Source organism: Macaca mulatta, chromosome 8 (assembly GCF_049350105.2).
Source record: "Macaca mulatta isolate MMU2019108-1 chromosome 8, T2T-MMU8v2.0, whole genome shotgun sequence".
Taxonomy (NCBI): Eukaryota; Metazoa; Chordata; class Mammalia; order Primates; family Cercopithecidae; genus Macaca; species Macaca mulatta.
In genome coordinates this window covers 143621578-143636430 of record NC_133413.1, presented here as the reverse complement: position 1 = coordinate 143636430, position 14853 = coordinate 143621578, and the positions used below count along the sequence as shown (strand labels likewise).

General features: G+C 50.2%; 1 protein-coding gene across 5 annotated transcripts in view; it reads left to right on the top strand.

Annotated features, from left to right (window-relative positions):
• NDRG1 (N-myc downstream regulated 1) overlaps positions 1-14460 on the top strand; it is a 60632-nt gene extending 46172 nt beyond the window's left edge. For all 5 annotated transcript variants that reach the window (XM_077944060.1, XM_077944061.1, XM_015146031.3 and 2 more), the window contains 7 exons: positions 1149-1252; positions 2895-2951; positions 3734-3785; positions 5002-5049; positions 7252-7287; positions 9577-9628; positions 12515-14460. In XM_077944060.1, the coding sequence (XP_077800186.1) occupies positions 1149-1252; positions 2895-2951; positions 3734-3785; positions 5002-5049; positions 7252-7287; positions 9577-9628; positions 12515-12756 (591 nt within the window). In that variant the 3' untranslated portion in view covers positions 12757-14460. The remainder of the gene's footprint in view (positions 1-1148; positions 1253-2894; positions 2952-3733; positions 3786-5001; positions 5050-7251; positions 7288-9576; positions 9629-12514) is intronic.
• The last annotated feature ends 393 nt before the right edge of the window (positions 14461-14853 follow it).

Genomic DNA, 14853 nt, shown 5'->3' with positions numbered 1-14853 from the left:
TTTCCCCTTTTACGATTCATTCCACAGTGCGTGTGATACATTTTCCCTGTCCTGAGTGTGTAATCTGAAACTGATAGGAATTGGGGAAAAATTCACAGCCACTGTTTCTGTTTCACTGGAGAAGGGATGTCACACATAGCGTTGAGCATCTGATCTGATTGTACCCCAAGTTATTTGGAGACTGGTTGGTCTGGCCATAATGTCTAAGGGTGCCCCTAGATCACTACAGTTGGTTTTGATCTGAAATCCCAGCATCATTCCTGACTATCTTTTCCAGAGTTTGCTCTTAGTGGCCAGTTGACCTCCTTGCTCTCTAAATGATCCTGGGCTGTTGGACGCAGCTCAAGCTTGACACTGGCTTTCTTTGACCCCCAACTCCAACTTCTCATCGGGTTGCCACTGGTCACATCAGACCCCTGTGTGAAACCTCCAGTGTCTGCCCTCGTACAAATGAGAAACAGAGCAAACAAGTTGTTGGTCACAAATGACATTCAAAAAGCACCCAGAGACGGGAGGCTGAGGCCGACTTCCCCAAGGCTCTGGTTGGCCATGGTGGGAGTTGCAGTTGCCCTTCTTTTCAGCAACTTCCTGTTGCATGAGTTGGTTTTGCTTTTGAAGCATGAAAAACTTCTTTTCAACTCTTTCTATTGGAAAATAATTACTAACATTTGCATCCAATTGTTACTGTTGGTAGAGGTGAGAACACAACCTCCATTAAGTCCTATAACCTAGGGAAGTGTAGGCAACACTCTCTCTTCCCTTTATTTTTATAGAGAGACGTGAGGCTCAGAAAGGTTAAAAGACTTGCCCACGAACAGGGCAGTGATGAAGCTAAGTTCTAGATCCAGGGTGTCTGACTTCAGATTGAAACTTCCTAATTAATGGGTTTGGAAGGGTGGGGTGTGGCCCTTCCAGGATGGGGTGTCTTTCCTGCTCCCAGCGGATAGTGAAAGCACCGTCTGCACCCTGCTGGGTGTGCTGCTTTCCCAAACGGTTTTTTTTTTTTTTTTTTTTTGGTCCGTCGCTGTCTTGTGGATTAGGCATTATTATCTTTATTTTGTATCCAAATAACCTGGAGAACGAGAGAGTAGTGACCAGCCCAGGGCCACAGTGCAATGAGGACCATCTTCTCACCTCTCTAAATGCAGGAAGAAATGCACAGTAACGTGGAGGTGGTCCACACCTACCGCCAGCACATCGTGAATGACATGAACCCTGGCAACCTGCACCTGTTCATCAACGCCTACAACAGGTATCGGGATGTTGTTCAGCCACATCATTGCTATTTATGAGGTGTCTTCTGTAGTTCCGAAATATGGGGCAGGTGAGAGGGAGGGTATAAAATGAGTGGAAGAGGTAGGCTCTGAGTTTGAGCAAATAGATTCATAGGACAGGTGTCCCCAGGAGGACACCTGGCCTGTAAGCTGGTTCCTGGAGTTCAGCTCATCTTGCAGGGATCTGAACAAACATGCCACACCACTGGGGGTGCAGACGTGAGAGGGACGCAGTCGCACACTCAGAGGGTTGAGCGTAAATGTATGTGCCCACTGCTGACGTCCACAAAAGGCCAAATGTAAGAAGAGCTAAGTGAGAGAGCAGCAAAGCACTCTTGGAGGCTGGGAATAATCCAGGCAGGCTTCTGGGAGTTTGTCATTCCAAGGATAAGGAGGACCTGAACACGGCCTTTGCCTAAGGTGTGGTCCCCTCCACCAGCACTAGGTGCTTATCTGGAGCTCAGCTAGGGGAGGAGAGAGCTCAGGGCCAGTGGTGTCAGCCAGAGACTCTGTAATCTTCCAGAGAGCTCACTCAACCTGCTGAGCTGGCTCTGCCACGCTCCCAAAACAGGAGCTAGAAATAAGCCTCATAGTGTTTATCTCTGCTCAAATGTTAGTAACGTGACTTCTTGACATGAACATTTGTAACAGAGCTTAGTATTTGCCTCCTTTTACAATCCTGCCCTCATCTCACTGTGTGACTGAAGAAACAGAAGCCAGGCTGTGCGTTCACTTAGCAAACACTTCCTGAGAACTGGAGTGAGGCAGGCATTCGTCTGGGTGCTGGAGACACAGGAGACCAGCACAACCTGCAGACTCCACACTTTTAACTTGCCTGCACAGATAGCACAGTAATGAACGGACCCCTCTCAAAATCCCACTCTGAAGGTCCTGGTAGTATTGTCATTTCCTGTTGAGGAAGCAAAGGCGCAGAGAGGTCCTGTGTTCTCCCCAAGGCCACACAGCTAGAAAGAGGCAGAGCATGATTTGGATCCTGCTTGTCTAACTCCAGGCTGTGAGCTGGGAAAGAGCTTCTCATGTTGGGAGCTGCAAGATAGCAGAAAGGGTGGGTGAGTGCGTGCAGGGAGGGTGGTCGGCACTGGGCTGGGCCCGCACTGGGCCTCACACTAGTGCAGTGGGAAACCACCACAGGGTTTGAGACAGGGAATGGAAAGATGAGGCCTGAGTTTTAAAGAGATCATTTGGGTGCTTTATAGAGGACTCAGAGTTGGTGAGGCTGGGACTTAAGAGGCTGCGAGAACATTTGGGAGGTGGCCCCTCTGTCAGGTGGGGGCTCTGACTAGGGGAACAGGGAAGGCAGGGGCCCTCTGTGGTGGAAGACCTGACATCTACTCCTGGAAAAAAAAAGCCACACAAATATTTGTGACAAAATGAGGGGGACTCTGCTTGAATTGCATGGGTCCTGCTGTCCCTCTAACCAGGTCTGTGGACACCAAGAGGGTGTGGAGTGCTGAAAGCCACAGGGCCTCTCGCAAGTTGGGGATGTGGATGGTTTGCCAGAATGGCCGCTGGCAGGACCTCCTGGGCTTGGCTGGATGGGAGTGGGAGCTTTCTCCAGGGGAAGAGCGCTCATGCTAATGATGCATGTGTTTCCTGCAGCCGGCGTGACCTGGAGATTGAGCGACCAATGCCGGGAACCCACACAGTCACCCTGCAGTGAGTGGCTTTTCTCTCGCCCAGCACTTGCAGTCGGGGCTGCCGCCTGTAAAGGTGGCCTTGCTGGCAGGGCCTTCTTTCTGAGTGTGGCAGGACGTTGTGTCAGTGAGACCTGGGTATATTCCACCCAGAGACTGGGTGTTACACAGTCTGACCTGGACTTCTCCCTGTGCTGGTGGCATCAGTTTCTAGGGTGTCTCCACGACATAGGCCTTTGATCTTGGAGAAAGATTGTTGATTGTGCTTGGGACAGCATTTATTAAGCACCTACTACATCAATAACTGTGAGGCTTTGTTCCATGAAGCCTAGGGGTGGATAGCACAGGACCCAGTCTTACAGTGCTCTGTATGTCTAAGAGGAAAAGACAGTCGTGGGCAGAACTAACTGGGTTTCCACCAGTAATGATGGTGTCTTTTTGTGGCTGAGTGTGCCGCGTTCTGTGACACTTGGGAACCTGGCACGTCATTGCCTTTGTCCTTCATGCTGTTCTCGTTTTGGTCTTGATTACCAGCTAAGTCCTGCTCATCCATACTTGAGAAGATGCTTTAAAATAAAAGCACTGGGGCACAGAAGTTCCCTGGCTGAAATTCATACTAAGTTGTGAAGGACTGGTAACCAATTTTATCCTAAGATCAAAGGAGAATGAAGTAAAAGAGCAAAGGGTGTTGGGGAAACCAAAATGACATTGTTTTAGAATGTAGGCCCCGGCCTGACAGGCCTGGGAGTGGGACAGTCTTTAAAGGAACCTTGTGCTAATTCTCCGCTCTGTCCCTGACCCCAGGTGCCCTGCTCTGTTGGTGGTTGGGGACAGCTCGCCTGCGGTGGATGCCGTGGTATGTAGAAATCACAGCTGGTTTCTGTGTTTAATTCAACAGGCAAAGTCTGGTTGACTTTGTTGAAGTGGCCCTGCCTGCCCCTTCTCTCCTCTGCCCCATCAGGGCAGGTGATGTTTCTCTGAAATGCCATGTTGGCCTTTGGGCAGAGGGCCCAGCCACTAGTCTGTTTCCCTGGTGGCTGCCAGCCCTAGTTGCCTGGCAGTGTCTCCTCTCCCAGGTCCCCTCACCCTCTGATCTGTGTCCCATTGGCTTGTTTATATGGGCATGTTTGCCACTTGGCTTCCTGGCCAGGAGACTCGCCTCTTATTTGGGAAGCAGATGGATCTTTCCAAACTGATTGGTGCCTGATGAGCTGGCAGGTGAGAGGCACTGGGAGGCAGGGCTTAGCAAAGCTTCCTGACTCCTTTCACCCCTTAACTCCCACCTGAAACTTTGTGGCAGCAAAGAGAGGACTCTACCTTTCAGACAACCCCACAGCTGGGGAGATGGAAGACTTAGGGGCTATGGATCAGAGTCCTGCAGTACTGCCAGACCTTGTGCAGAGATCTTCAGAGTGACACTTGCAAATGTTCATGTAGTAAATACTTGGCATGCCTTAACGAACCATGAATTTCTTACGGGCTGACCAACTGGAGATAATCATGGGATACATCAATAGAGATACACTGTTCAGATCAAGGGAGGTGATAGTTTTACTTTAGGCATTTTGAACATCATGGGTTACATGTGTATATTCTTCCCCATTCTGAATGCCCCTTTCAAGAGGGTCACTGACAAAATGAAGAGAGAAACCAGCTTGGTCAGCGTGGTTTTACATGAAGAATAGTTGTTAGATCTGGGAGTGTTAAAACTGTAGAATCTCTGGCAGCTGCTGGTTAAACAAGGATATTTATTTAGCAGATATTTCTGCAGTACTGTTTACATTTCAGCTAATCTTCATAACAACCCTTTGAAAAAAGATATTATCTCCATTTTATTGATGAGAAAACTGAGGCCCAAAGAAGTTAAATAACTTATCCAAGTTGTCTCAGCTGGTAATGGCAAGGCTTGGATTGAAAGCCACATCTGCTGAATCCCAAACCCCACATACTTTCTTCTTTGCCAGCAGAAATGCTGGAGTTTCTGGTGACGGCGGCAGAGTGGCAGGGAAGGGGGCGATGTTTTGACTTTGGCTTCACGTAAAGAATGAACAGATTTCCTCCCTCTTGTGCAGGTGGAGTGCAACTCGAAATTGGACCCCACAAAGACCACTCTCCTCAAGGTACAGGCAAAACAACGGGGGTTTGTGTTTGTTATTTCTTAGAAACTCACGTTTTCTGCAATATTGAGTTAGGCTTGAAAAAGGCAAGGCACACGATCAGAAACCATAGAGGGAATTATTTAATCCATCTGTTTATGAACATGTTGGGTGCCGACTGGCGATCTGAGGCTGCAAAGATGAGGGATCTTTCTGTGGGACTGCAGGAATCAACAGGCTGCTGGTCTGAGGGTTTTGGGGATAGAGAGACCAGGGATGACTTGGCAGGGGCCCTCCATAGGCTGGGGCCGGGACAGTCCTCCAAGAGGGGCTCTGCTTGTCACAATAGGAGGAGACGTCTCCCACGGCTGGGGAAGATCAGGACTTTCTCCAGCAAGTTCATCTGAGCACATGGTGTGCTAGCTCGCTCGCAGCTGGATTTGAGGGTCTGTAGCAACCTCCACCAGTCCCTTGCCAGTTATGACTGATTGCACAATGCAAACCACCGGCTGTTTGTGGCAGCCTCGCCCGGAGACGCAGCACAAGAGTGGGAACCTTTCAGAGGGGTCTCTCAGCCCAAGTGCACCCCTGCAGGGGCAGGTGTCTAGGAGGGACCTGGGTGGAGATGAAGCGGCTCCCTTGCACTGGGGGAAGGACAAGGAAGTGGCATCTGTAGGTCACCGTGCCCTCAACTTCCCCCATAGAAGTAGAATGCCTTTGAAAGGCATGTGGGGGGTGTCCGATACTTATTGAGTGGGAGGCTGTTTTCCTGTATTGGGCTCTTTACATAGATTTTCTTTCAAGATTCCCTCAGAAGGAAATTGCAAGATTAGAAGCTGCTGGGCGTCAAGCTTGCATAATGCCGTACTTTGAGGGCGGCTGTCACAAGTATCGCAAAATGGGTGGCTTAAAGCAACAGATACTTATTCCCTTTTAGTTTTGGAAGCTGAAAGTCTGAAATCAGGGTGTGGGCAAGGCCGTGCTCCCTCCGCGCTGGGGGAGGATGCTGCCTGCCTCTTCCAGCTTCTGGTGGCAGCTGGCCACACGTGGTGCACCTTAGCTGGTAGATGCATTGCTCTAGTCTCTGCCTCCGTCCTCACTCAGCACTCCCTATTGTATCACTGCGTCTGTGTCCAAACTTCCTTCTTTTAATAACCTCAGCCATTAGATTTAGGGTCCACTCTAAACCAATGTGACCTCATCTTAACTTGATTGTACCTGCAAATACCCTATTTCCAAGTATGGCCACATGGATAGGTACTGGGGTTAGGACTTAGATATGTCTATCTGGGGGATACAATTCAACCACAACCTACAGCAAAGGGTGGGTGGCCTGACTGAGGTCCGGTGGCCGATTTGATGGTAGATCCAGAAACAGAACTCACTCAGGCCTGATTCTGGAGACTTCCACAGCACCAGCCTAATGCGCTGAGTGCCCCGCCTGGAGGGAACGTTTGGGCATCCTGTCCCTGCGTGCTGGGTGAGCTGAGGGCTGCCCCAGGGCAGTGTCGCTTTGTGGCTAGTGTTGGGTGTCCAGACTTGAGGCGCCCTGGGCTGTAGGATGCCCAAAGCCTCACCACTCCCACGAACTCCTCCAGCCCCATTTCACCCCAGGCCACCCTCCCCACAGCCTCCCCCTGCTCCCTTGCCGTCAGCTCTGCTCACGTCCAGTCTGGCTGCACGCTCTCACAGGCTGCAGTGGCCTCTTGAGGTTCAGTGATTTCACAGGGACTTTGAACATCCAGCATTTAGGAAGGGTACCAGTCAGGAGCTGAATCCGGCCCGAAGACCCAAATTCAACCACTTCCTTTTGAGGGAACAAAGGGAATATATAAAAAGGGCCTTTTTTATCAAACCCTTTCGAGTCAGACAGATCCTGGCCTGGAACCTTGCGAGTTCCTTAAGCTCTTTCTGGCCCAGTTTCTGCCTGTAAAATGGGACAGCTGTACCTTCCATGGTTCTTGGGGAATGGAGTGAAATTATCTATAGGGCCTAGTGTAGTGCCTGGCATATAGTAAGCTGCAAGTGATAGTTGCCACGGGGACACCAGCAACCTTGCTTGGTGGGGCTGGAATGCTCCCTACCCACAGTCCACCCTGTTCCTCCTTCGTAAGGCAGGACAAGGCAGGGCAGGGCAGCGGGCAGATGGGCATCCTTTCAGAACAAACTTAGTGCAGATGGCCTTGGCTGTGGTGTTTGGCACTAACCAGCTTCCCTGTCTCCTAGATGGCGGACTGTGGCGGTCTCCCACAGATCTCCCAGGTGAGTGCCACCTTGGCTTTTGCATTACCCAGCTGTCGCCTCCCCCTGGGTGGAGTGCATGTGCCTCTGTGACACCTGTTCCCTCATTGGCTTGCTGTGACATCGGATGACAGTTTGTGGACTGTTGGGAAAAGGTGCTATATAGGAGGACTCTGATCCCCTAGGAGCCAACCCCTGTGGAGTGGCTGATACTGCGGTTCACAGAGGTTGGGGGATTTGCCAAGCAGACACACCTTAGTCATCATGGATCAGAATCTAGGTGTGTCTGCCCCAAAGACCACGGGCTTCTGCTGGAGTGAAGGGCCCCGAGAAGCTCCAGCCCAGAGCAGAGGGACATGGAGGAGATGAAGCCAAATTGTGCGTGTGTGTGTGTGTGCGTGCACGTGTGTTTGTGGGTGTGCATGTGTACACGTCTGTGTGCATGTGTAAATGTGTGTGCACATGTGCAGATAAACACATTGATCAACGTAGTGTGTTTGCTGCATAACCGATCCCTTCAATTTCCTCTCCTATAAAGAATCTCACGAACCTGACAAGTAAACTTCTAATCTGTTGTCTTATAATTTTATATCCTGATAGTTTTGTGTTCTATCTTAAAATGAAGTAGAGTTTTCTGTCATCTTTTTGGTCCAAAACCTGCCCTGCCTCCTTTCTTCCTCCTTTTTCCCTTTCTCTACGTAAAATGAGAACAGATGTAACCCTGGTCATAATTAAAAGAATTTTCAGAGCTTCAGAGTTCAACTAGCACAGGCTTCGGGGACACCAGCGCAGGGAGGAGCAATTCCTGTCGTCCTTGTGCCCTTGCGGGTTGGGTGTATGTTTACATAGGGTTTTCCCATCCTCGATTAAATTAGGTCCTTGCAATAGTCCTCAGAGGTGGGAAGAGCAAGCATTTTATTCCAGTGTCACAGAAGAGGAAACTGAGGCCAAAAGTTGAGAGAGATTGCCTGTGATTACTGGAGCTAAAACTGGGCCCAGGAATTCTCATTCCCAAGCCTGTGTTCTTGGTTCTCTTCATCATCTTGAACACAGGCGTCCCTGTTCCCCGCAGCCCTGACCTGCTTCTCTTGTCTCTTTCTTCCGCTGTCACACAAATTCCAGAGGGCAATTTGAGCGTAGCCGCTCTTTTAAATGTCACTTGGCTCTTTGTGGAGTCCTGGCAGGAGTTGGTGGAGAGCAGGGAGGGGGTCAGGCCAGCCTCTACCAGTGCCCTCTCACTGCCTCAGGAGAGTAGGACCCAGGGCACTGGATAGAACAGTTGGAATTAACTGAAGAACAGATATGCCTTGCATGTATGCCCGTGATACTTGAGCATTCGCCTCCTAGTTTACATTAAATGAACTGAGAGAACTGGTAGAACTGGATGTGGTCTCAGTGTGCCATACACAGTTCACTTAAAGTAACCCAGTGAGTTGTTAATTAATTGGTTTGTCTACCCATCCGGTGAACCATCCAGCCATCATCCGTTCATTCTTCTCCATATCCTTTCTTCCTTTTATTTGTCCTTCTTTTGTTCATATTTATCTTTTTTTCCTTCCTTCTGCCCACCAATTCTTTTTTTAATCCATCTATCCTTCCTTCCTTCCTTCCTCCCTTCCCTTCCCTCCTCTCCTATCCCCTCCCCTCCCCTCCCCTCCCCTTCGTTTCATCATCCCATCCATCCTTTCCTTTCCACCCATCCATCTATCCATCATCCCTTCTTTCAGCCAGCCTGCTATTGAGGTTGATAGTGACTTGCCTCAAGAACGAGTGTTTTGAGTTTGGAGAGCCCTGGGTTAATCTACGGGACCCACCACTTACTTCTTGTGGGACCCTGAGTGGATTTACCTCTCCAAACCTGTTCAGCTATGAAATGTATCTAAGGTAGCACTGACCTCATAAAGGGTTATCAGGAGTAAATGATCAAATGCAGCAAAGCCCCTTGCACGGGGAGTGGCTCACGATGGCGATGCTGTTGTGTTCCACATGCTGGGTTAGACACGTTCCTTTGTGGAATGTAATCTCCCTGGAGACACATGGGAATAGCTGCGATACTCTGCCCTGTATTAGAGGTGAAGAAACTGGCTCAGACAGATCATGTAACTTGTCCAAGTTCCACAGCTGTGGGGTGAATGTCCCATCATTATCCCATAGTTTTCCTTTTAGTTTTGTGTTTTGTCCTGTCAACATGTGATGGCTTTTGTCTGGAGCCAAGCTCTCAAATGAAGGCAACCACAGGCACACACCCCGTGGCCTTGGGTGATCGGGTCCCCAGCAACTGACTGCATTTTCTCTCCTTGTCTCTTGCAGCCAGCCAAGCTCGCTGAGGCCTTCAAGTACTTCGTGCAGGGCATGGGATACAGTGAGTATGGCATTCCTCGTGTGCAGTGGGTCAGGGCACATGTTGGAATTGGAAGTGCTCTGTCCTGAGCCAGGCTTGGATGAGCAATTCTGTGTCCCCCTGGCCAGCTTCGGCTTTCTGGGGAGAAACATTTAGGTGTGTGGAGGGCGCGTGGCAGCCTGGAAGGTCTAGCCTCTCATTTATACCAGCGAGGCTCATTTTTTCCTCCTTTGTTGAACAGAAGTTGCTTCACACCAGGGGCTTTGGGAGGTTTAGGATGAGGTCTGTCCCTTTAAGCACCAAGACAGTGATAAACAGTGAAACAATAACAGTCTTTAAAATTTTGATCACAAGTTTTAAGAGACCATCACCTATAGTGATGATGAAGACGGTGTCAGTGATGAAAGATATACTAACACATGATTTTATCTCATTGAACTATCACAGTACTCCTTTGACATATTCTTAGCCCATCTTATCAATGATGAAGCTGAGGCTTTGGGGATCTAAGCAGGGGGCAGAAGGCGGATCTGTGGAAGTTCTTTGAAGACCGCAAAGCTCTGTAGAAGTGGCTAACAAAGTTGCTTATATTGAAGGTGGAGCATGCCACATTCAAGTCATGAGCTTTGGGAAGTGGAGGATACATTGGAAGCATCATTCAGGGACTTGCTAATTCTTACTTTGCAGTTATAGTTTGTTAGGCACATACAGCCTGTTTTTCCAGAAGTGCTGTCCCAGGACTAGGACAGACCCTGGCGAGTTGTAACTCAGCTGAACAGCAGCCAGTCGGTGCTGTGGGCTTGTCAGCCATAGTCCGGCCCTGACATGACTAGTGGCTCTTCTGACCCTACTGTTTTGGAACTATAATTTGTGTGTCCTTCCTTACTAGGAAGGTATTGAACTTCTGATCCCTTTTATTCTTTCCTTAAACTGTTTGCCCATGTAGATGGTAAGAGTATGCTTGGTAAGCTGACTGCAGTCCTAGCATTGGCCTCAGCCATGATTAGCTCTAGCAAGGCAGGGCTGGCAGGTTTGATTTCCATGCCTCAGGCTCAGGCGGGATCCACATCCCCAGGTGCCCTCTTCCAACAGAAGCTATCTGCCAGTGGGGCTCCTGCCTTTCTAGCCTGCTTTCCCCAACGGAAGTTGCAGGCAAAGGCTGTCACTGGAGATAGCCATGGAGAGAGCCGTGGGGCAGCCCTGCTTTACCCTGCACAGTGTGAATTGTGACTCCTGTTTGTCTTGGCCCCGCCAGGGTTTGGATTTCTGCTTTGAGAGTGTGTTCTGGAGAGAAAGGAAGTGAACACTAGACCTCATCTTTCTCCCCAAATCAGCATCTATTTCCAGAAACCCAAAGCCTCCTGCAGGTCTTGGGGGGAATAAAACAGGAAGAGCTATGGTCTCAAAGGCATCAGCCAAAGAGAAGGAAAGGAACTGGCCACTGGCCTCGTGCACACTGCAGGGGGCTGGCTTAATGAGCCCTTTGCACACCTGACATCAGTGCTTACTGTATTCTTCTCATCCTCCTCAGTAGAAATCCCAGATTTGTGGGTGAGAAGTAGGGGCTCAGAGAAGTATGTGAGCTGCGGATGTGGCATTGACCCCAATTCTTTCTGAATTCAAAACTAGCTCTTTAAGATAGTTCAGCAACGATTAATTCTCTTTGGGAGTGCCTGCCATCAAAAGCCCCTGCCTGTGCCTATCAGGGAGATAACATAAGCCCTGCATGCTTGGTGTGGATCAGCTGCCCCTGTTGCTGATGGCTGTGACTGCTTGTGGCCTCCTAGCCATGATGCTTCAGGTGGGCGGGATAGTAGTTTCGTAAAGCTGCCCTAACAAATCACAAACTGGGTGGCTGAAAACAGCAGAAATCCATTCTATCCATTCTCTCAAAGTTCAGGAGACCTAAAGTCCGAAATCAAGCTGTGGGCAGGGCCTTGCTCCCTCCAACAACACTGTGGAAGAACCCTCCCTGGCTCTTCCTGGCTGCTGATGGCCCCAGCAATCCTCGGCTTTACGTGGCTTGTGGCTGCATCGCTCCAATCTCGGCCTCTGTCTTTGCGTGGACTTCTCCCCTACGTGTCCCTGTGTGCTGTTTCTATAAGGGCATTACGGTCATTGGGTTTAGGGTTCCCTGTCAACCCAGGGTGGTTTCATCTCGAGATCCTTAACTAATTACAGATGCAAAGACCCTATTTCCAAATAAGGTTCCTTTCTGAAGTTTCAGGTGGGTGTGAATCTTGCAGGACACTGTCCCATCCAGTACAGGTGGCCAGGATTGTTCTTCCTCATTTCACCCCATCAGCACGTGCCATGCGCAAGAATGGTCTTGGAGAAGATCCCAAAGAATAGACAGCGCCCTTGTTAGCACCTGGGCTGACAGGCTTCTTTGGGAAAGAGAGATGACAACGAATAGCCCTGCCAGGAACTTGCCGTGTGGCCCCTCTCCCTTTCCCCACCTGTGATGTGCAGGGCTGAGCCCGGCTGACCCCAGGTGTCCTCCCTGCTGCAGTGATCATGGACAGCATGGGGTCATGGGCGTACACACAGGTGCTGATCCCAGGGGTTGGTATTAACATCCCTTTACAGATGGGAACAGGGAGGCTCAGGGGGATACTCTCAAAATTACACAGCTTTTAAGAGGTGGCAGAATTGGGGTGCAGACCCAGATCTGGGTTCAAGTCACTCATGGTGTGAGTGCAGCAGTTCTTCCCCTCATCTGGGCCTCGCCGTCTGTCTCTGTGAGTGGACATGGAGAGGACGGGGGCCCAGCAGCTGGATGGCTGCAGGGATCAAGGCTTCTCTGGGGTTGGCATGTAGAAGGGCATGTGGCTGGTGGATGGGCATGCCTGGCTCCTCACCTGGCAGTCTCCTGCCCTCTAACTGGCTGTTTCTTGCTCCCCCTAGTGCCCTCGGCTAGCATGACCCGCCTGATGCGGTCCCGCACAGCCTCTGGTTCCAGCGTCACTTCTCTGGATGGCACCCGCAGCCGCTCCCATACCAGCGAGGGCACCCGCAGCCGCTCCCACACCAGCGAGGGCACCCGCAGCCGCTCCCACACCAGCGAGGGGGCCCACCTGGACATCACCCCCAACTCGGGTGCCGCCGGTAACAACGCTGGGCCCAAGTCCATGGAGGTCTCCTGCTAGGCGGCCTGCCCAGCCGCCACCCCCGGACTCTGATCTCTGTAGCGGCCCCCTCCTCCCCAGCCCCTTTACGCCCCCTGCCTGCCACACTGCGCCTAACTCGGTATTAATCCAAAGCTTATTTTGTAAGAGTGAGCTCTGGTGGAGACAAATGGGGTCTATTACGTGGGTGCCCTCTCCAAAGGCGGGGTGGCAGTGGACCAAAGGAAGGAAGCAAGCATCTCTGCATTCGCATCCTCTTCTATTAACCAGTGGTGAGTTGCCACTCTCCTCCCCTCCCTCAGAGAGACCAAACTGCCAAAAACAAGACACGTAGCAGCGCACACTTCACAAAAGCCAAGCCTAGGCTGCCCTGAGCATCCTGGTTCAAACAGGTGCCTGGTCAGAAGGCCAGCCGCCCACTTCCCGTTTCCTCTTTAACTGAGGAGAAACTGATCCAGTTTCCGGAAACAAAATCCTTTTCTCATTTCGGGAGGGGGGTAACAGTGACGTGCAGGGACCTCTTTTAAACAGGCAAAACAGGAAGGGGGAAAAGGTGGGATTTATGTTGAGGCTAGAGGCATTTGGAACAACCAATCTATGTAGTTAACTTGAAGAAACAGATTTTTAAAGTTGGTGCATCTAGAAAGCTTTGAATGCAGAAGCAAACAAGCTTGATTTTTCTAACATCCTCTTAATGTGCAGCAAAAGCAGGCAACAAAATCTCCTGGCTTTACAGACAAAAATGTTTCAGCAAACGTTGCACCTCATGGTTTTTGAAGGCTTTAGTTCTGCTTTCTGCCTCTTCTCCACAGCCCAACTTCCCACCCCTGATACGTGAGCGAGTGATGATTCTTGTTCAGGGAGAAGATCATTTAGATTTGTTTTGCATTCCTTGGAATGGAGGGAAACATTCCACAGCTACCCTGGCTGTGATGAGTGTCCTTTCAGGGGCCGGGGTAGAAGCACTGGGGTGGGGGCGGAATTGGGGTTACTCAATGTAAGGGATTCCTTGTGGTTGTGTTGGGATCCAGTGCAGTTGTGATTTCTGTGGATCCCAGCTTGGTTCCAGGAATTTTGTGTGATTGGGTTACATCCAGTTTTCAATCTTCGACAGCTGGGCTAGAACGTGAACTCAGTAGCTGAACCTACCTGACCGAGTCACGTTCTTGGATCCTCAGAACTCTTTACTCTTGTGGGGGTGGGGGTGGGAACTCATGTGGGGAGCGGTGGCTGAGAAAATGTAAGGATTCTGGAATACGCATTCCATGGGACTTTCCTTCCCTCTTCTGCTTCCTCTTTTCCTGCTCCCTAACCTTTCGCCGAATGGGGCAGCACCACTGACGTTTCTGGGCAGCCAGCGCGGCTGCCAGGCTCCTGTACTACTGCCTTGTACTTTTCATTTTGGCTCACAGTGGATTTTCTCATAGGAAGTTTGGTCAGAGTGAATTGAACATTGTAAGTCAGCCGCTGGGGCCCGAGGATTTCTGGGACCCCGCGGTTGGGAGAAGGGAGTAGTCCGGCCTTCCAGGTGGCATGAGAGGCAATGACTCGTTACCTGCCGCCCATCACCTTGGAGGCCTTCCCTGGCCTTGCGCAGAAAAGTCGGGGATCGGGGCAAGAGAGGCTGAGTACAGATGGGAAACTATTGTGCACAAGTCTTTCCAGAGGAGTTTCTTAATGAGATATTTGTATTTATTTCCAGACCAATAAATTTGTAACTTTGCAGCGGCTTGTGTCTTTTTTCTGTCCCTGAGAGATTGTGTGTGTGAAACATTACAGTGCAGGGATGGCTGTTTCACTGGGGGGTTGTCCATCCTTGACACCTAGGGGGCCCCAGCCCCTCATCTCTGGAATTCTTTGCTTCAAAGCAGCACGTCCAGCAGAAATTTAAGTCAGCCGATATGTTACTTCTAATTTCCTGGTGGCCTCATTTTCAAAAGTGGAAAGAAGTGGATGAAATTAATTTTAATAATACATTTATCTCAAGATGTCTGAAATATTACCACTTCTATAAAAACTATTGAGCAGGTATTTTGCATTCCTTTTTCATTCTGGGAACTCTAGTGTGTCTTTCACACTCATGGCCCTTTCAGACCAGCCTCACCTCAAGTGACCAAT